Source organism: Mauremys reevesii, linkage group 3, assembly GCF_016161935.1.
Source record: "Mauremys reevesii isolate NIE-2019 linkage group 3, ASM1616193v1, whole genome shotgun sequence".
In the NCBI taxonomy this organism is placed as follows: Eukaryota; Metazoa; Chordata; order Testudines; family Geoemydidae; genus Mauremys; species Mauremys reevesii.
In genome coordinates this window covers 114,647,135-114,667,841 of record NC_052625.1, presented here as the reverse complement: position 1 = coordinate 114,667,841, position 20,707 = coordinate 114,647,135, and the positions used below count along the sequence as shown (strand labels likewise).

Below are 20,707 nucleotides of genomic sequence, written 5' to 3'. Positions count from 1 at the left end.
AGGGATAGCCACACTTCAGCAGTATTGCAGGGCTCCTCTCTCTGCAAGTGTTGGGATTTGTGTGTGAATGAAAGGTGTTTGGCCCGTATCCTCCAAAGTATTTAAGTATATAACTCCCACTGATGTCATTGGGAGTTAGGCACTTAAACACCTTTGATGACCTGAGACTATAGGTCATAAATTTCATAATGTCCAAATCATGAGTGCTATAGCATATCTGCTGGTAAAACAATAATGACACTAGAAGGATTAACATGTGAAACCATACAGATGCTGATAAACACTCAGCAAAAATGAATATTTTTTAGCATTAATGGGTGAGAATTTGAAATCGCCAACATCAACTGCTGTTATAAAGCACATAGAGCAGAAAAACTGGAATTTGGTATCCACAAAGCACAGGTGAAAAAAAATACATTACTGGAAATTTCAAAGGATACGCTACAGGCAGTACAATGGGATGTTTCCTTAGAAACAAAGAACTAGCCACACATTTACTCCAAGTGTAGCGCCTTGATATTTGATTCTTCTGTTATGTTCCTGATTTTCATTCATACACTTGACTTTGTTCATATTGTGGGTTCAGTCTGTGTTACTCTAAGGAAGTTCCAGTACAATACTTTTCAGAGTAACATCCTATCAAGGCACTATAAGTACGAAATGTCATAGTCACATAGCTGCTGATTGTACAATGCACATTAGGAACATGTTCCTGCTAATGTAAATGCTTTATAAATAGAAAGAAAAAAAAAGCAACCTCGGAAACAGATTAACCATCCTTAAACTATAAGACTAACAAGTTTTATATAGTATATGACATTAACAGTTGATGAAGAAAGTGCATTTCAAATGACGCAAAACAGTAAATTAAGATCTAATATATTTATGGATGGCAACAGTATCAACAGGTTTAAGAACAAGATGTATTGGGGAAAAAATCTTGAGTGCAGTACAAACAGAAAATCCTACACTATGTCAAATACATATGGACCATTGGCAAGGAACCACACAGAAAACATACATCCACTGGGAATCAAGAAGTGGTGGAAAGGCCAGATGCAAAAAAGGTTTTCAGATTTAGCAAATAAAAGTAAATGTCTTCTGCCTTTCATTTAAAAGAGGACGTACACAGTCAAAGAGAATATTACAGATTACTCCAAGAAAGAATAATGATAGTATACTAGATAGAATTGTATATTGCAGGCCTCAATGCCAAAGAAATTCTTTTCATAGCAACACTGCGAAAATTGCATACTTTTTGCATGCTAAGGAATTTATACTTAGTCCATAACTTAAAATTGGGATGTAGGTAGCCAGCCTGCTGGAATGCTGTGGAACTTTGCAAGAATAATATTGAGGCCATTTCGATACAAGATCCCTATTTACAGTTTCAGCAGAAACATATTCTTAAATAGACAATTGTGTACATACTGAACAGAATCAAAGGGCAGTAGAAAGTAACTGGTGCTCAAAAGAACATTGAAAAATTAGATTACACAGCTTGGCAATTTATTCTGATAATGGCCAAATCCCCCACTACCGTATGTGTAAAGGTCAATACACTAATTCTGTGGCTCACAGAGAATAAGCAAAGTATTGGTTTCATTCCTTTATCATCGTTTAAAATGTACTCTTTGTAGGAAGACTATAACTAAGACTATAGAGCAAAGATAAAACATTAAGTAGAACTAGACGGTGAATGATGAGCTAGAGGCAAAAGGATATATGAGCATTTCTTCTGAGATTCACCTTTTTATTCCATCTCCCCCTGCCCAAAGGCTCTGTATCAGGCCAACCAGTCCTTTCAGCCAAGGGAAGTTGGCTGGGGTGGTGTCTCTCTCTTATTTTGAAGTCCTGGTCTATACATAGGTTTTACACTGATTTAACCAAATTGGCGTACAAACTGATTTTGTTAAGCTCATACAACTTTTATGTGTAGACAAAGCCACAATTCCTTTGTGATTGTGTTCAATACAAATAACTGAGCATCAAAGAGGGGAGGCAATGGATTCATAGTGACATTCACATATTTTCAATACCTGGTAAGTGTTTGGGTTGGCAGCGAACTCCACTGTGCCTGAGGAGTTTCTATTTAACTGTTGCCGGTTAGGCTTTTAGAACTCTGCAGACTCTCTACTGGATTTATTTTAGGGCCAAAGTAAAATATAGTCATGTTCCTAGTCTGAGCAGTATGAAGAATCTCAAAGTGGTCCAGAGAGTAAATAAAAAGAGTGTACATCTACACAAAGACTTTAACCAACACATAACATTCAACCTGTCATTTTGACAGTAGGCTCACAAAACAAAAGCAGTGGAGCCCTTCATTTGGTGAAATCAGGTGTGGGAGAAAAGTTATGTCCCACTCTGAAGATTTATGATTTCTTTGTTCTGGAGGCTCTGTCCCTTCAGAAGCTCCAGCATGGCAGCTCTTCTCAATCTTAGCTCATGTTGGGGAAACTGGAAAGCCAACTAGTACTCCTCCCTTCTACAGCAAGTAAGAACATATGTCATATCACTAAGGCTACTTAAGACAGCTGCTAAGCTGTGGTTATCACAATGCTGGGAACTGGCTCTGCCGTGCTTACTCCTGCAAAGACAACTTCATTTTTAAACAGCCGTAGTTGTATATTTCTAAAATCAATATGTCCAGATAGCCTTCTAGGGTATTTATAGTGCACAAATTACTGAGATCTCTAGATGTCAAAACCAAAGTATATGTACTAGAGGGACTCAGAAGATCTTGACAAAATGGACTTGTCCTTGACATATTAGTTTACCTCCATAACTTTCTGTTAATTAAAGTTACATGCACCAAGGAATACAGCAGGTTTTTGTTCCTTTCTATGTTATTCAGCAAGCTGATGATCAAAAGTAGGCAGTAAATATCAGTAAACTGAAGAAATATCTTAACTGGTTGTTCAAGGAAAATTATTATCACCCCGCTACACTATGCATCTGGCAACTTTATGGTGGGTACAAAATTTCTGGAATGGAGAACACTGTCATTATGAAAGTTGAACAAAAATGCTGAATAGTGTCAATATTTCATTCAAACGGTGGGAAGGGAATAAGCCAGCCTACACACAAAGTATTCTAGCGGCCAATAATATACAGACAGATGAGAGCAAAAACATACTTCTAATGCCATCAGTCTAGGACTCCTGGCACACAATGATCATATCTCCTTCAGCTCTTGAGGCAATATTTATGTACTGTACGTCGGCTGTTGCCAGAATGCAAGTAAACTTCATAACTGACTGCCACTTATACCATTCACAGGAGCAGTAAGTTAGCTGGTGGCTTACACTCTATGAAGTCCAGTATCAAAGTAAGAAAGCATAACTACAGCATTTGGTAATCATAGCATTCCTTATTCTCCTGCTGTCACTGAAAGTAAACAGGTTAAATTTCTCTGATGTAGCTATACTTTTAAATACAGTGTTTAAAGAAAACAAATTTGAAAGAATTGCCATGCTTACCATCCTTTTCCTTCCTCCATAAACTGTATATTACAATATAGCTGAAACTATAGGAGTTAATTCCCTACAGTGGGTTATATTAAATGGCACATATAAAGCATTTTAAGGCAGCGGAACGTTTTAGGAATATCTCAGGTGATGAAAAAGGCTAATATAGTACTAATCATATAGTATTTTAATTCAGAAAAAATATGCCCATCTACCTTGACCCTAGCATCGTAAAGGTTGAAAAACCAAACAAGTATGCCATTAAGCATGTCTGAGGAATCCACTAAGCTAGTCTGCTTCTGATACATATTGTGCAAGCCCTTGTCGCTGCAATTATGGTAAAAAAAAAAGTGTATTCACTACACCTTTGAACCTATATAAAAGATGTACAAAATATAAATGTCATTAGGACTTTATATTTTCAAAATTTTTAAATAAACACAAAGTATATATAGGCATATATATTGTAATTTCAGTGTCAACACTAGCACAGAGTTTGTCTCTTCTAAATACAGACCTGTATACTTCCTATTCCAACACATGCACCTACAAACACATGATCATGCATACAGCTTTACTTTCTGCTGTTTGCAGCAAAGTCAGAATATACACAACTATACATTGTATCAACTCAAAAGACTGGCAAACCAAGGAGGACGTCATTCAAAAGGAATTCTTTGTGAGCCATTTAAGAAAGAAAGAAAGAACTAGGGGTATAATTATTTCATCAATAAAAACACTGAAGACTGCGATGATGATCTAAGATTGAAAATGCTTTGCCCAGTAAGTCAAGTGACAGGATTACTCTTGGATGATATACAACAGTGTAGAACTGGTTGCTATCACAACCACAGAACACACAGGTATAAAGAGGCGCAGAGCTTTCACATTTCACAACATCATCAAATTCATCCTTGAGTTCAGACAACTGCCGTCTCTGACTGAAGTGAGAAAGAATAACTGTGTGCAGTCATTCTCACAGCAGGTGGTGCTGAAGGTGATCTGGATGCCCACCTGGAAGGTAAGCGTCGATTTGCTGGTCGTGCTGGCCGGGAGAAGCCTTTCCCAGTTGAACATTTAGCTGGCACAGATATCTAGAACACAAATGAAACTACTTGCCTTACTTGCCTTAACAAGTTATAACAGTCGTTCATGGAATGTAAAAGGAATGAAGTGGCATACCTCAGAACAGGTGGTCTTGGGCTATTAAAAGGACGTGAGGATGTATTTACATAGCAATGTATAGAATGCAAAGGAACAGACACTTCTATATATAGGAATTCTTACATTAGTTGCAGCATGAGATATGTTGACATGGATGCTAGATACAAGGGAAGATATAAGATTTTAACCCATATGCAAAGCATAAATTAATTGAGCCTGCAGGCACTTTTTCATTTTTGGAACTTATGTGGATGAACTCTTGTGCTGGTTCATAAACATAACTCAATATGCAACACTAACTGAAACAGGATTCCATGTACCTTTCAGATATCATTTGATGGATCCTGTTGTAACAGCCACGGCTCATTAAACAGGACTGTGTTTCCATTACTGTTACGTGTAGATATTTGTACTTCATAAATTGTTAATAATGATTATTTATTAATATAGTGTCATAGCTGCATGCAGAGCTTCACAAACACATGAAAGACAACAGTCCAGATTCTGTTCTTTGTTTCAGTGGTATAAATACCGAGTAGTTACCATAGATGTGATTCTTCAGTGCATTCTGCACTGTGCCATCTGTAGTTCTTTATACCTTTGCAAAGTGAGTGCAGGTGGGTTTAAAATGCTGCCAGTCTGATTAGTTAGTATTTTACACCCACTTTACATAGGCATAAATGACTACATTAGGAGCAAGACGGCAGAGAGTCAAGGCCATTGGCTTTAGTAGACTTACTCTGGATTTATGCCAGTAAAAATAAAATCAGACTCTGGCTCATTGTTCTTGCGCCAAATATTCACTGAGGAAATTTCCTATCAGATTTGCACAGAGCAAAAAAATCAGAAACTTCTCTTCTCTTTTATTTTTTTTTTTATTTTTCTGGCTATGGTAGAGCAAAGTTGTTTCTACTGAAAACTAGCTGCATACCATAGGCGCGGGAACTAGGGGCGCAGGGGGTGCTGCAGCACCCCCAGGTTTTATGTGGGGTTCCAGCTGCCTCATCCACTCCAGGGTCCCGGCTGCCAGCCCTGTGCCCGGGGCTCCGTTGCCACCACCCCTGGGATGCAGGCTGCCAGCCCCATGCGTGGGGCTCTGCTCCTGGTACCACTCCCACCCCCAGCTGTGGCCCCAGCCTAAGCCCCTTTACCCACTCCCCCACTCCCGGAGACACAGCCCTGCTCCCAGCCCCAGCTCTAGGGGCGGCATGGACAGAGGTAAGGGGCTGGCTTTCAGCACCCCACTACTGGAAAAGTGTTCCAATGCCACTGCTGCACACTGGTGAAGCTGACCCAAAAACCCCCAAACCAACAAAAACACCCTTATGTTAGGCTCAGACCTTGGTCAGAAGAAAATCTATAGGATCAAATTCTCAGCTGTTAAAATCAATGTGGCTCCACTGAAGTCAATGGAATTGTGCCAGTTTGAATTATACCAGTTGACGATCTGACATGCTTTTTTTCCCTATGGGGTTTCACAGCTCCAAGTGAGTCTACCCCATTTCTGTGAGGAGCTAATGAGGGTATCATAGAATCATAGAAGTTACTAGGGACAGCAAGGGTCATCTAGTCTAACCCCTGGCCAAAATGCAGGATTTGTCGTGTCTAAACCATCCAAGCCAGATGGCTCTATCCAGCCTCCTTTTGAAAACCGCCAGTGAAGGAACTTCCACAACCTCCCTAGGCAGTCTGTTCCATTGTCCTACTGTTCCTACAGTTAGGAAGCTTTTCCTGAGATTTAATCTAAATCTGCTGTGCTGCAGTTTGAACCCATTGCCTCTTGTCCTGCCCTCTGTGGCAAGAGAGAACAACTTTTCTCTACTTTTTTTATGGCAGCTTTTCAAAAGCACCTGAAGACTGCTATCATATCCCCCTTTAATCTCTTCTTTTCCAAACTCAGCATACCCAGTTCCTTCAGCCTTTGCTCATATGGCTGGCATTCCATCCCTTTGATCATCTTTGTCGCTCACCTCTGGATTCTTTCCAGTTTCTCTACATCCTTTCCTTTGCGGGCTTCCAGCCAGTAGTCTGCTGGAAGAATATGTGAGAATCCTCCGTTACTGGAACTTATAGAAGCCCCAGCATGGCACCTTCAGGATACAAGCAACAGCAATCATTCTGGAGACTGCTCTCTCAGCCCCTGTAGGTTTTGCCATGGGTGGCTGTGTTAAAGTCCTTTGAATAGGTTTTTGAAAAGTCTTATTGGGGGAGGGGGGGAATGGGCCAGATTCTAATGTTACTTATAGCAGTGCAAATCTCAAGTAACTACACTGAGGTTAAACTCTAGGTTTACACCAGTGTAGCTGAGATCAGAATCTGGTCCCATAGGACTCCTGTATTACACTAATGTAGCCCATTACCTTCCATGGAATCACTCCTGATTCACATGGGTGTAAATGAGATAAGGATCACACCCAAAGTGTCTAATATTACATAAACAGATATTTTGGACTGTCCCATTTAAGTGGCTTGTTTCTGAAGTTGGGTATAAATCTTACCTCTGGTAACTTCTGTCTCTCTTTGCCTTGTTTGACTTGCTTCCCAACACACCTGGCTGAATTCCTATGAAACTCTTGCTTTCCTTGGTCTATCTGGAGCATTTCGAAATACTGACTCAATGTCTCACAACTCCCATCTGTGAACTCAGAATCTGACTGTGTCCATTTATCTTTGCAGCATTTAGAATTATACAAAGAAGTCACTGTTGATTTTTCATAGTTTTTCAAAAGTTTTTCAACAACTCCATAGTTTGACTTTGAGTCAGCTGAACGCGGGCGACCAGATAAATTAATTGGTCTCCAGTCATGCTCGTGAAGCATATGCCGGTAGCCACTGGTGCTTAGAAGTCCATTTATTTGCTTTTGTTGTCCTGTTGTTCTGGCAGTTTTGGTTGGATTGCAGGGATCCTGTTTCTTTGCTGCAGAGAGTCTGGGATTTGAAACATAAGATGCATTTACAGCTTCTGTTCTGTTAACCATACAGTCACAGCCTGTGCCACAGTGTTTATGATCTCCAGTTGGTGTTTGAAGCTTCTGATTTTCTTGCAAAGATTTGTTGCATTTATCTGTATGAAATACAGTCCTGTTAAATTCATCAATCTTTGCTGCCAATGTTTCATTTCTTTGGGTCTTCTTTGGCAGCATTGCAGGGTCACAGGAGTCGTTACCATATTGTAGAACATTAGGAGATTTAGGGCAATGTCTCCTGTGCACATTCTCTGTTTGCACCATATTTCCATCTGAACAGCTTTTCTGGGCAGACAATGGGGAAGATCCATTCTGAGTACCTTTTCCAAGCTTGCCCACATCACATGACCATGTGTTGTGACAAAAACCTGCCGCTACACTGCACTCAGAGACTCTCTCTTTTTTGGCTATAGGTACTGAAGCAGTTACCGCTGCACCACCTTTCACAGACTTCCCTTCATTTACATGTGCCACTGGAGCTTCACTCTGTTTTGCAAGAGAAGGATTAATACATTTCCTTCCATTCCTACCCTCCTGAACCTTATAGTTGCTTTTGCTGCCTGAATCTTTTATGGGTACTTCAGAGACATGTACAGCTGCAGAAAGTGAGCTTGTCAGATGTCGAGAAGTGCTCCGTGGAGGAACTGGGGGGGCTTCTTTTTTTGGCCAGGGCATGAAGTCGCTTCCTCTATCACCAGTAAGAGAGCTACAAGGCAAATCTTTCAACTCCTTGCTGGCACTCATCAAGTTCTTCCTGTTATTTTGTCCTTCTGTTTCAAAGGTGAGGGAAGAAGTTTGTGGTTCATTGCTGGACATGCAGTTCATCTCAGGCATAATAACTGTGTTTTGGGTTTCTTCAAATTCATCCAGAAAAGGAAGTGACTTCATTCTGTACATAAAAGAAGAGGCGTTTTTAGTGACAAGTGATGAGCATGTTCGTCCTAAGAAGTCATCTGGGGAAAAGGAAGGGAAGGCTTAACCCATAGGCATGTGACAGAGCACAAGGGCACTGCCTGACCTCTAAGCAGAACAAAGGGTTAACCCCAGCACAGCTTCCCACTCCCAGTACACAGGTGCCCAGAAGAAGGTCTTTAAGATTGGATGTTTGAAAAGATTTTGGGGCAATTCCACTGCTATGTACACAGGGAAGAAGTCCCACCCTATGATGGAAGAGTTTGAAGGAACCTCAGCAAAGGGAATCTTGCAGTGTATTCCTCCCCTCCACCCCCCCCGCCCCCATCTAGGTCCCCTCTAACAGGTTTTACTGTAGGAAGGAGGACGGGCCCTCTAATTTGTACTGAGTTCAGTGGGAGTTGGCATGAGTATTTGAGTGAGGAGAGCCTTTGCATGTAGTCATTGGCTTGTGCAAATGTCTTAATATTCACGGTCAGAGCACAAATGTGTCATTTATGTTTCATGCAATAATCACATTTTCCAGCACACATTCACAAAGTGTACATCATTTCCTTCACAGATATTGATGTTAAAGTAATCATACACTGTGGAAAAGACTGAGGACTGCCCATGCATGGATGTGCTGGGGGAAGACTCCAAGGAACCCCTCTGTACTTCCTGAACCTCTCAGCAAGAGCCTGGCACAATGTGTGTATGTATCTACAAGGCGACAGGTGTTAGCTGCCTAGAAAATGAGAGGGTGAGATCAGGTCTGTGCTCATCAGAGTTTGCTGAACATGGAGAGGGAAACACAATGCATCCTCGCCAAGAGTGGTGTAGCTGCCACACAAATGTGGGCTTCCCATGAGTCCCAAGGAGGAATTCTGGCAGAATCAGCCAAAAAACCTTCTGGGTACTCGGCTGCCATGTGTCCCCACCAAACCCCTGCCAGACAGCCTGTCACACCAAGGGCACAATCTAGCCCTCTGTGCATTTTATGTACATCCCTGTGTAAGGACCGGTCCCTAGCAGTATTTCCCCATGAGGAACCCAAGGGCACTATGTTTGCAGTGGATGGGGTGTTGGTGGAGGGGAAAAATCATTTGCTACTGTTCTTTTCAGCATGCAGCTTACTTCTCCCTGATGTGGCCAGCCATCTCCTCTAGTGTGTGTGTGTGTGTGTGTGTGTGTGTGTGTGTGTGTGTGTGTGTGTGTGTGTGTGTGTGTGTGTGTGTGTGTGTGTGTGTGTGTGTGTGTGTGTGTGTGCGCGCGCGCAAAGTTGGGAGGTGGGGGAGGGAAGTCACTCCCTGCCCCCTTGCTCCCTGTAGGGAGTATCTGGTGCAAATCCCCTGCAGTCCCTCCAGCATCCAGTGCTGAGATCTAGGTAACCCTAACATGACACAGAGTGGGAACAAAAATCTTTCGTCCTGTCTACTCCACTACTGTGTTAGGGCTAGGCACAATCTAGCCCTATGTAAGTACAGATATCAGTTTATATATTTTGGAAGCACACTGCATTTTTTGCAACTAAAATATGAGTTTGAAACATATTTTGGTTTTCACTGGGATTCCTTACACTGAGCACTGAGAAACTGAGCACTGGGCCCTATCCAGCTCCTGACCAATTCAATCACAAATTTCCCTATAACTTGAATGGGCTCAGGAATAGGCCCATTGTTGCCATTCTTCCCCTAACATAAATAGACCAGATGTGTTTTTACCTTCTGTGGTTGGGCTTCTTTCGAATTTCCTCTTGATAGCTGCATAACTCTTCGCTAACTTTCGCCAGTTCTTTAAGAGCCTTTACAAATATAAATAATGTTACCTTAGCATGAACAATAATCTCCAGAATTGTTTTACACCCAATGATGATTTACACAGGAGAGTCCTGTGCAGAAGGGAGTAGCACAGAAAAGTCTCCAAGTTATAGACCAAGGTAAATAGCATGGCACTAGTATATTTAACAAAAGTTTATATACTCAACAGTAACAAACTGAAGGGGAAGGGGAAACATTCCCCGGCTGGGAAGTTGTTGCATCCTGAGACTCAGAGGACATATACTTTGGGTAGAGAGAGAAGGATTTCATCATGTTCCCCACATTTGCTGAAAGACTGTTACTCTCGTACTTACTGCACTGAGATCACCAGCGTAACTACTGGTATCTTTCTTAGGAGTTTTCAAGCTGAGGAGGTCTTCATATTTCTCCTGATTGTCAAAGGCCAGACTGTTCCTTAATAAAACACTGTTTTTCCTCTGAGTTCTAGTTTCTTTACATTCTTGTTCTGATTTACTGAGCAAACTCTTTTCTTCCATCCAGTCATTTGCCAAGTTGTGTCGACAGTTCAGTTCTGCTGTGTCACTCTGTTCTGAAGCAGGGGAATATACAGATAGCTGCAGCATCTTGCTTTGAATGGCTTTATTATCCCGGACATTCATATTACTCTCCCGCCTTAGTTTTACCTCCTGGTAAAGCTGAAAAGGCAATAAAACACCCTATTTAATCAAAGTAGAGTTATGAGCTTGTAGGATAAAGGACCATATTTATCGTCTGTTTTAAACTGTGTTACAAAGCTCCTAAGCATTCATTCAGTAAAATCACTTGTGGGCTGAAAGACTTGATATGTATTTTTAGCTAAGAGATGCTGAGTCCTAAGTGGAATGGCCAATGGTCATTCTATTGTCACAAGGTGTGAAGACGGTTTGTTATAATTCCCCAAATCTTTGCTATATTTTAATCTATGGCTTAGAGCTATGGAATGGGGTTCCAGAAGATCTCACAAGTTAAGCACCAGTGAGCTGGGTCAGTAATTAGGTGGTAAATTGCTAGGAAACACCAATGTGCTCCAGCACATTCTACTGGTCTTAAACAAGTGACACGCTCTCTATGAATCAATACTGAATCAAAATTCCAGGATGGTGTTGGATGGCAATGTGCTGGTGTCTTTTTGATGAGGTCCTGAGATCCTCTGCCTCCACTAGTGAAAGCAAAGGCATTGTTAACTCAGGTGTCCTGGCATATTCTAATTTGGGGAATTATAATACAAAGGCTTCCATTTACAGTCCCTTGCATGCAAAGATCCCAAAGCTCCTTACCAACATTAATTAATTCTCACAACACCCATGTGAGGTAGACAAGGGATATAGCCGTTTCTGAGCTGAAACACACCTGCTCTTTAACAGTGCACAGCACAGTCTGTAACACAATTTAGGACAGACAGAAAAGAAAAATACTGCATCTGCTTGAAACTGCATAGCAAATACGAGTAGGTAAAGTGCAATTACTAGAGTTGGGAATTTGGCTAGGTCACTGAGGTTTACACATTCCTATTTTCAGTTGAAAAGCGAGGTGGACTTGTTAATGACCACAAGCGGTCATTACATCTCACTCAAAAGCTATCAGGCCTGATTCTCCCACTAAGGCTGCTTTACACTGCTCTGGCAGCATAAAAGGGCATTACAGTGTGTGTAAATTACAATTACATTCACTTTAAAGTCCCTTTACGCTGCAAGAGCTGTGCCAAAGGGCCTTAGTGTAATTGAGAATTAGGCCCATCATCTCCAACACCATGGAGCCAACTAACAAAATAGCAGATGATTATTAACTGTAATAATAATTTATTATTTATATTACAGTAACATATAAAGGTCCCAATCAGGCTGGGGCTCCATTGATCTAGATGCTGTAAATGACAGAAAGGAAATCTGATTCCTGCCCCAAACAGCACATATATACATATAGGGCTCACGTTACTAACCACTGAAATGTAGTCACTTCTGTGGCAAAACAAGGCAACTAGTTAACAAATCACAGCAACATCACCACATTTAAGGCAGGAAGTGGAGAAGAATATTATATTCAAATCCAATAGAAATCACAGCTGAAACCTAGGAGGCAGACATCACAGAGTTACATTGGCGCCTGAGAGCAGCATATGTTTGTGAGTCATTTGGCTCCATTTTCCTTTTCCATTTTATTATTTTCCTTTCATGCGAACAATCTCTTCCTTACATTCCTAGTGGTTGCAGAAAGCAAGCAAGAATATTTTCATGTGTATATTAGAATAAATTTGTGCATTAGCAAGTGGCAGAGGGTTTTGTTCAGATGACAACTTTGGTGTAAAAGAATAATAAATAAATTACTTACGCTATCCTTGAAAGGAAGTGAATTAGAATTGATAGAAAGTAAATGATCGCTAACATGTGTAAATATTCTTTGTGTCAAGCCTTTGCTTACTGTAATCCTTTTTTCTAATAAATGTCGTCAGTAAATATAGCAGGTCCTTGCAGGAATAAATTTCTCATTTCCTGAGCAACTCATTCTTTGATTCATGGAATTCCCTTTGATGTCAACGAATAAAGTAGTGCATAATTTATCCCAGCCAGAGAGGTATATTTTATAATGCCTGTATTAGAATTTTGTTGATAAACATGCATTCACGTAAGCCAGTGGTTCTCAACAAGGGGTATGCATACCCATGGGAGCACGCAGAGGTCTTCCAAGGGGTACATCCATTCATCTAGATATTTGCCTAGTTTTACAACAGACTACATAAAAAGCACTAGCGAAGTCAGTACGAACTCAAATTTCATACGACTTGTTTATACTGCTCTATATACTATACACTGAAATGTAAGTACAATATTTATATTCCAACTGATTTATTTTACAATTATATGATAAAATGAGAACATAAGCAATTTTTCAGTAATAGTGTGCTGTGACACTTTTTTCTATTTTTGTCTGATTTTGTAAGCAAGTTCTTTTTAAGTGAGGTGCAACTTGGGGTACACAAGACAAATCAGACTCCTGCAAGGGATACAGTAGTCTGGAAAGGTTGAGAGCCAATGACCTAAGCCCCATACAGACATGTCTGCTACTTTTTAAAATGCATGTACGATGCACACTGTGCCCAGAATCTCTGGCTATGGTAAATACTGCCAGCAAATTTGACCTAAGACCAATGCTTCAAAGTAACATCTCAAGTTTTGACTCTCTATCCATGGTTATAAAATTAACAATACCTCAAATACTCCCACAGCTCAGACCTTGAATCCTGCCATCAACCATTAAACAGTGGCAGACACGGAAATGGAAAATGGTTCAGAGAGAGAAACCATGAGGTGGCCTTGGGCCACCAGATAAGACTTTAGAAAAATGTTCATTTTTACAGTGTTGTTTACACTCAAAAATCCAAAGTACCTCTTCTATTTTCTTCTGCATGACCTTCCACTGACTTTCCCACTCCTTCCTTTCACTGTCAAATCTCTCCAACAGTTCCATCTTCTCTTTGGTCCAGTTCCTCTCCGTATTCTCCAGTTGCTTATGCAGGTTCATTGCTGCACTATGAGTATCAACTAAAAGGTGTTTCTGCTCCTCTTCTTTCCTGAATGTTTCCTGGAAGCTGGGATTGATTTTATTAGAATAAGTCTTTCTTGTCTTTGATTCTAGCTTCAAACGAAGAGAAAAAAAATATAACAGACAGCGCATTCCATTAATTTCAATTGTATCAAAACTTGCTATCTGTATCAGGATTATAATGATAAACATATACACTACAATAGAAGTATGGACGAACTGGAATACACAACAGAAAAAGGAGTTCCAACTCCTTCTCCCCCCCCCCAAAAGTGGTATCTGATAACAAATTTAGTCTGTCATTCTACATGCTGTATCTAAATAGCATACACATAGGGAATAGTCCTACAAATGGGTAATATTCAAATATGCTCTCCTTTAGATGAAGCAGAAGTGCTATAACAGCACTTGATCCTGCAAGATACTGAGAGCCTCTTGCAAGATGCTGAGCACCCTCAATTCCCATTGTAGTGAATTGCAGTTCAAGGCCTTGGAACCTTCCAAGATCTGACCTTTAGGCAGAATGGCCAAGAATGCTGTCTGTGTGCTATATTTGAACTGTTCACAAGACAACTAGAAATCTAAAGATAGGAAGTTTGCTCAGAACAATTGAGACTTTACACTGGCACATTTAAAAACATTAGTGTTATATGTATACTTTTTAAAGAAAACATGCAGTTATGGGGGGAAACCATAAATCGTTTATGCACATAAATATACATCAGACACAGTATAAAAGCTTAATGTATTTTGGTTTTACAAATCTAAATAAATATATTAGTCCCATGGCAAGGGGCTGGAAGACAGCAGAACAGGGCTCTATCCCCAACTCTGACTAGGGTGACCAGATGAGATGAAGAAAATATCGGGGAGAAAAAAAATGAGTGCTGCCAGCAGAGCAATGGGGATAGATTTTATAGACCTGATTCTCACTCATTCAATTTTTACACCAGTGGCTCACTAAAAATCAGCAGATTTGCTGCTGATTTACAACAACATGAGGTCAGAATAACACCCATTAATTCATTCTTGGGAGCAAGAGTTTGGTAGCCTGACATAGTATGATGTACTGTATGCACAGTTGTGTGAGTTCCTTAAATTTGGGTTTCAAATCAGACTGTTGTGTTAATCTGGTGAACGTAGATATTCATAACCGTTCACAATAAGCTTGCAGATTGCATTGTTTTGTGATCAGAGGCTGTGTCAATGTTATTTGTCAGGTCACAAAAACTACTCCCTTTATTGAACATGTTTGTGATTACTAGTTTACATCTAATTTTGTAATTACCTTTTTGTGCCTCATACAAAGCTCTCCTCACCCTTTTACTGGGCAAAGCAGATTGATTCAGCTGTGGCTGCTACATGATCACTGCTTACCACTGTCCGTTTTTTTTCCAGCCAGCTGACAAGTTGACATCTAATTCAGATTCAGCTTCTTTCATTAACAAGTGAGCTGTGAGCTCAGCTGAGGACCAACAGGTTACTTGCATCAGTGTATTAGATGAAGTCCTGATACAGTACATCTCAACTGACAAGCACTTAGGGCCTGATTCAACTGCCACCACAGCCAATGGCAGTCATGCCTCTGACTCAGTGCAAGTTGGACTGGGGCCTAAGAGGGCAGGAACTCCCTTCACTGAACCTCCCTGTCGCTCCCTTTCAAGATCACAGTAATACCACAGAGTTATTTACCTGTGCAATGCAGCATTTGAGCTCAGCTCTTTCAAGCTCCCTCTGAGACCTGTCATTGGAACACTGAGACTGCCAAAAGCTGCTTCTTTTCTCTTCCTTCTTTAGCTCTGCCTGAGCAGGTGCCAACTCCCTGGATGCTCCGGAGCTGGAGCACCCACAGGAAAAAGATAGTGGGAGCTCAGCGCCCACCAGCCACAGTTGTTCAGTGGCACTGCCGATCAGCTATTTGGTGCTCCCCCGATCAGCTAATTGGGGCTCTGACAAACAGCTGATTGGCTCAGGGAGGGGGTGGAGCAGGGTCAGGGCCTCAAGGGGCTCGAGTAGGGGCGGGAAGAGGTGGAGCAAGGGTGGGGCCTTGGGGGAAAGGGCAGAGTGGGGGCAGGGCCTCAGGGCAGAGTGGCGATGGCGCACTCCTGGGGAAAACTAAAAGTCAGCACCTATGGCTTGAACCACTTCCAAAACAGACTTCAGATCCAGCAAAACACTTCTGTTTTCATCTACCTAGAAACATTCAGGGTAGCTTTACAAATAAAGATCTCTGATACTAAGGGCTGGTCCACACTAAGAAGCGGGGTCGAACTAGGGTACGCAAATTCAGCTACGTGAATAGCGTAGCTGAATTCGAAGTACCCTAGTTCGAACTACTCACCCGTCCAGACGCCGCGGAATCGAAGTCTGCGGCTCCAAGGTCGACTCCGCCACCGCCTTTTGCAGTGGTGGAGTACCGGAGTTCGAACTATCGCTTCCGGAGTTCGAACTATCGCGTCCAGATTAGACGCGATAGTTCGAACTCCGAGAAGTCGAACTCACCGCGTCGACCCGGCTCGTAAGTGTAGACTAGCCCTAACAGAGCTGCTCCAAGACAACTCAGCATTCTTAATATGAAATAAGTCCGCTATTAGGTTGTTGTTTCAGATAGGCTCCTGGCTTCATGTTGAAGCCAACCAGTCTATGGAGCTGGCCCCTCTCAAGGGCCAAGGTTCTAGCTCAGTACCAGGGATTGCAGTAAATGTTGATGAAAAACAACTTCTTATATAAGAATTCCATGCACTGAAGATCTGTTGCATTTGAAATGTCTATTCATGGAACATCTACAGCCATATCAATATTTTTTTCACTTCACTACTACAAAGGTTGTATTTTTATGGAGGGAGGGAGGTACAGCAGTAATTCACTCTTTTGCTATACTTACTCTTTTAATAGACTTTTTTAACTTATTCAAGAAACTTCAGTGGAATTAACCAAACTGATCTATTTACTCATTTGACTTCTCTGGAATGATTCAAATGCATGTAGCAAAGAACAGTGTGAAGGCATAAACTAGAGACAGATTGAGATACGTTTTGCCTATTGTTTGCACAAGCCTTTGTCAGTGCGACATTAGGAATAACAACTGTGATTCAATCAGAAGCAAATGGTAAATCTTACTGGAACCAATCTGAAAGCCTACATTGCAGCTTAATATTTACTGAATGTGCTCCTGTCATGTACACATTTGCAAAGCCGTTTAGCATGTCAAAAGACTCTTGATGTTCTTTTAGAGTGATTACTTATCAGGTATTACTCCCTTGCTTACACCCATCTTCAAAATGTACATCTGCCTCTCAGACAAGATTCCATTTATAAAAATAGAATGGAGACCATCAAAATGCAATCAAGTCCTGGAAAAAGTTAGTTGCAGCTATTTACTTGTAACTGTAACTTCCCTCAAAAGTGCTTCTCTCTTTCATCCATGATTTCTTTTCCTGTTCATATCACTTCTTATGCCCTTCAAATTTCCTCTTAAGATGCAAATAGTCATAGGGTATGTCTACACTGGAAACTTCAAAGCGCTTCCGCGGGAACACTCCCGCAGCAGCGCTTTGAAGTGTGAGTGTGGTCGCACGCGGGCGCTGGGAGAGAGCTCTCCCAGAGCTTGGAGCCGGTCTACACTGGCGCTTTAAAGCGCTCAGACTTGCTGCGCTCAGGGGAGTGGTTTTTCACATCCCTGAGACAGCAAGTTAGAGCACTATAAAATGTAAGTGTAGACATACCCATAGCGAAGGTCATGATTGCTGATGTTTGCTCAGATGGCTGGGTGACCATATGCTGCTACTGCTGTTGCTATAGTGGCTAAATTCCTTAGAGGACTTTGATTCCTGTCCCTATTTTTGTCTCTTTCTCTGCTTGTTTCTCCATGGAAGACAGGAATAAAATCCCAATCTCTAATACTGCTAATATACTCACTGTTTGTATAGAACACTGGGCTGTTCCCACAGGTATTCCACATGGCTTGAGCATAACAAACAAATGTAAAAAGCCACTGTTTCTTTTTTATTAAAATACCTTTTACTTTCACATGTGAAGTCCTATCACCCCAACACAACCACGATTTTAGTTTGCCTTGTGGAGCAGTACAGTGTCTGAAATCTGGCTGTATTGGCACTTTCCACATGCCCTAGACAAGGTCAAAAGCTCATTACAGCAATCAACTTTAAACAAATAATCAATTTTGTCAACATCAGCTGTATTTCTCCTTTCACTGTACCCTTCTTTCCTCTCAAATAAAAAGGTTTTAACCTGTTCCTGGTCTCTAATGTTACTCTTTCTTCCCTCTACCTCCCCTCTATGTTCATATGAAAAAATGCAAAATAATTTGAACTTAATCTCTGCTGGAATATGACAACTTCTAAAAATAATCTGCTGTGACATCAGAAGAGGAGGTGTTATTTTTTCAACAGAGATTACCTAGCGTGGATGTGCACAGCTATTCAGGTAAACTGATCTTCCTCTGTTTTACAAGTGATTAATTCACAGTAAGATAAGGTGCTGGCTTCTGGATGGGTCTATTTCTATTTTTTTAAAGAAGTGGCTGGCATCATAGATTTTATAAACTTTATATTAAACCTATAAGAAACTCTCAGAGTCTCACTCTACTATTTAAAAAACAAAAAAATCGAATGTGCAAAAATGGGCTGTCATCTCTCTCTTGTTAATAAATCATTCCATAGTTTGGAAACACTGACTGAACCATTTAACAGCCTTTCCTTGAGAATAAACAACCACCATCACACTTTAAAACTATTATTGGTCTAGATACAAATATCAAAATGAGGCAGATGTTTACAAGATCCGTTAGTCAAACTGTTTACAGCCTTAATAATGTGTATGGTTAACTTTCTTTTCTATTTCACAAATAAGGCCACAACTCTTCAAAAACCACTGTGATTTTTAAAAGAAAAAAAGAAAAGAAAAGAACTTACCTTTTTGAAGTAAACAATCCTTCAGAAGTTTTTCAGTCCATTTTTCAGTGTAGTAGTGAAAGCAGTGAAATGCATAGCTAGCTGGGATAAAGAGTTCCAGTTCTGTGAATCCTGATCCTTAAAGAAAACAAGAAACCAGGAAAGAGATAATTTTTCAATCAGAGCAGCGCTTGCAACTCTCTTTGATTAACTTCACAACTTCAGTTTCGCAAACTGAAAAACAATTCTGTCTGGCATCATCCCGGCAGCTGGGTTCCATGTGACGTCAGTACATGGAGGATGGTTTTAAAGCCACCTCTTCCAGCCCCCAGCTCTGTAACTTTATATCTGCTCACATTTTGTGTAAACAACTTCAAGTCCAGGACATTTTTAGGTTTTATAGTGCAGCTAGTATTTAAAGCTTGCCAAAGCAACCAATGTTAAAGTTAAAGCTATGACAATGGACAGTTTTAGATTTCTTTTATTAGTTAAAGGGAACTCTGTGTTTTAAAGAAGGATTCTTTTCTACATTCCACGCCCAATTTTGAGGGATACATTTTAAGTTCTTTAGGAGCTGTGCAGCTAAACCACATTTGTTTATCAGGGCAACTTTTCACGATCCACAACTCCCCTAAAACACCCACTCTCCCCCCATACTAAAATCTTTACTTTTTGCATTCAATTATGTTATCACTTCTGTAATAAGACATTACTAGTCATTGTGTAATCTTATTTTATTTGTATTCTAGGAATGCTGACAATGGCTTGTTCAGAATATACACTAACATTTTTGCTACTTTATAAGGATATTGGTCTTTTAAGTCTACTTTTGGACCACTTAGAAGCACAGAAACTGGCCAGAAGTAGCCAGCAGAGACTCTCCCTGCAAAGGGGAGCTCTTCACTGGCAGAAACCTGGCAGAGATGGTGGAGATGTCCCCTTTTACAACTGCACCCCTCAACCCTGGCACAAGGGGATGGAGGATATATACAAGATTGGCTTGGGGCAAAGAAGGGGTGTGACTAAATTGAGTTCTGCTACAAAAAATCCTCCACAGGTATAACATGAGAGAAGGACCTTACACCAATACAGTAAGTTTGAGCTGCTACCCTGCAATGCTTTGGCTGGAGCTAGACAGCAGAGAATCAAGGAGCTACAACCAATGAACAACCACTGTGCCCCTACTCTCCATGGGGTCTGAGTGGAGCAGGGTAGAGTGTCTAGCCCACTGTGACAAATCCTTTTATTTGCATGTCTAATTGGATAGTACTGTTGCACTGCACTGTAGGTTATAAATTCCATGCTCACTTGATATTGGTCTATGCTGGATATAGTGTGGACCTACATCACCTCAGAGGGAACTCTGGCAGGCATCTACCCCAAGGAGCACCGAGGTGTGCGGGGGGGGGAGAGAAAGGGGTGGGCATGCATACAACTTTGCCATCAGCAAAAGCATCAGGGGAATGGAGCCATGTCTCTTTCTTGCCCCCATTTCCCTCTTTAGCCAGTAGTAGTTCTGTAGCTTAGTTGTGCTGAGGGACTGCAACTGAGATTGCCCCCTGATTGAGGTTGGGGGCTAAGACATTTTGTGCTCTGACCCATTTGCACACCTGCATTGACTCATATTGTGGATGGCCAATCTCCAGCTGTGTGTGGTAGCTTCTGTCTGTGCTGAACAGAAGACAGATGGGCACTTGCTATCAGGCATGTGAGTGCAATTCCCATTTCCTTGAATGGAAACAATGTTCATGCCCTCAAGAGTAGAATTTGACCATCTTCTAGACAATAGGAGTTGCTTGTGGGATCAAGAACATAGTCTGCCCTAGGTGCTGCTTTGCTTACTCAGCACTTTCCCCCTTTGGAACGACAAGATGTGCCTATGTTAAAACATATGTACAGTAGAAAGGTTTCAGCTCAGGGTGCATTCTACAGTAAACACCCAAGTA

The 20,707-nt window shown here is 41.1% G+C and overlaps 1 protein-coding gene and 1 long non-coding RNA gene across 4 annotated transcripts in view; one reads left to right on the top strand and one right to left on the bottom strand.

Annotated features, from left to right (window-relative positions):
• The window catches only part of LOC120400942, a 114,147-nt gene extending 103,515 nt beyond the window's left edge, over positions 1-10,632 (top strand). Inside the window, exons 2-3 of the long non-coding RNA XR_005596180.1 lie at positions 9,072-9,203; positions 10,478-10,632. This is a non-coding gene — a long non-coding RNA (uncharacterized LOC120400942). The remainder of the gene's footprint in view (positions 1-9,071; positions 9,204-10,477) is intronic.
• KIAA0408 (KIAA0408 ortholog) lies at positions 864-19,189 on the bottom strand. Of its 3 annotated transcripts, none has more exons than XM_039530297.1 (6): positions 18,783-19,189; positions 13,693-13,941; positions 10,623-10,964; positions 10,213-10,292; positions 7,130-8,486; positions 864-4,561 (listed from the first exon to the last, which is right to left on the bottom strand). In XM_039530297.1, exons 2-6 carry the CDS (start codon positions 13,825-13,827, stop codon positions 4,388-4,390), a joined length of 2,088 nt encoding a protein of 695 aa, XP_039386231.1. In that variant the 5' UTR covers positions 13,828-13,941; positions 18,783-19,189; the 3' UTR covers positions 864-4,387. The 3 variants fall into 3 exon arrangements, with proteins under 3 accessions (XP_039386231.1, XP_039386232.1, XP_039386233.1); XM_039530298.1 differs by having other exon boundaries at positions 13,693-13,937; XM_039530299.1 differs by having other exon boundaries at positions 13,693-13,894.
• Positions 19,190-20,707: the final 1,518 nt, after the last annotated feature.

Excerpts from the sequence above, each read along its gene's own strand:
- KIAA0408 (XM_039530297.1), bottom strand. The coding sequence starts at position 13,827 with ATGAACCTGCATAAGCAACTGGAGAATACGGAGAGGAACTGGACCAAA. Across the intron at positions 8,487-10,212 it reads AAGAAGCCCAACCACAGAAG|AATGAAGTCACTTCCTTTTC; the intron begins GTAAAAACACAT and ends TTTTATGTACAG. Across the intron at positions 4,562-7,129 it reads AGAGACAGAAGTTACCAGAG|ATATCTGTGCCAGCTAAATG; the intron begins GTAAGATTTATA and ends TTTGTGTTCTAG.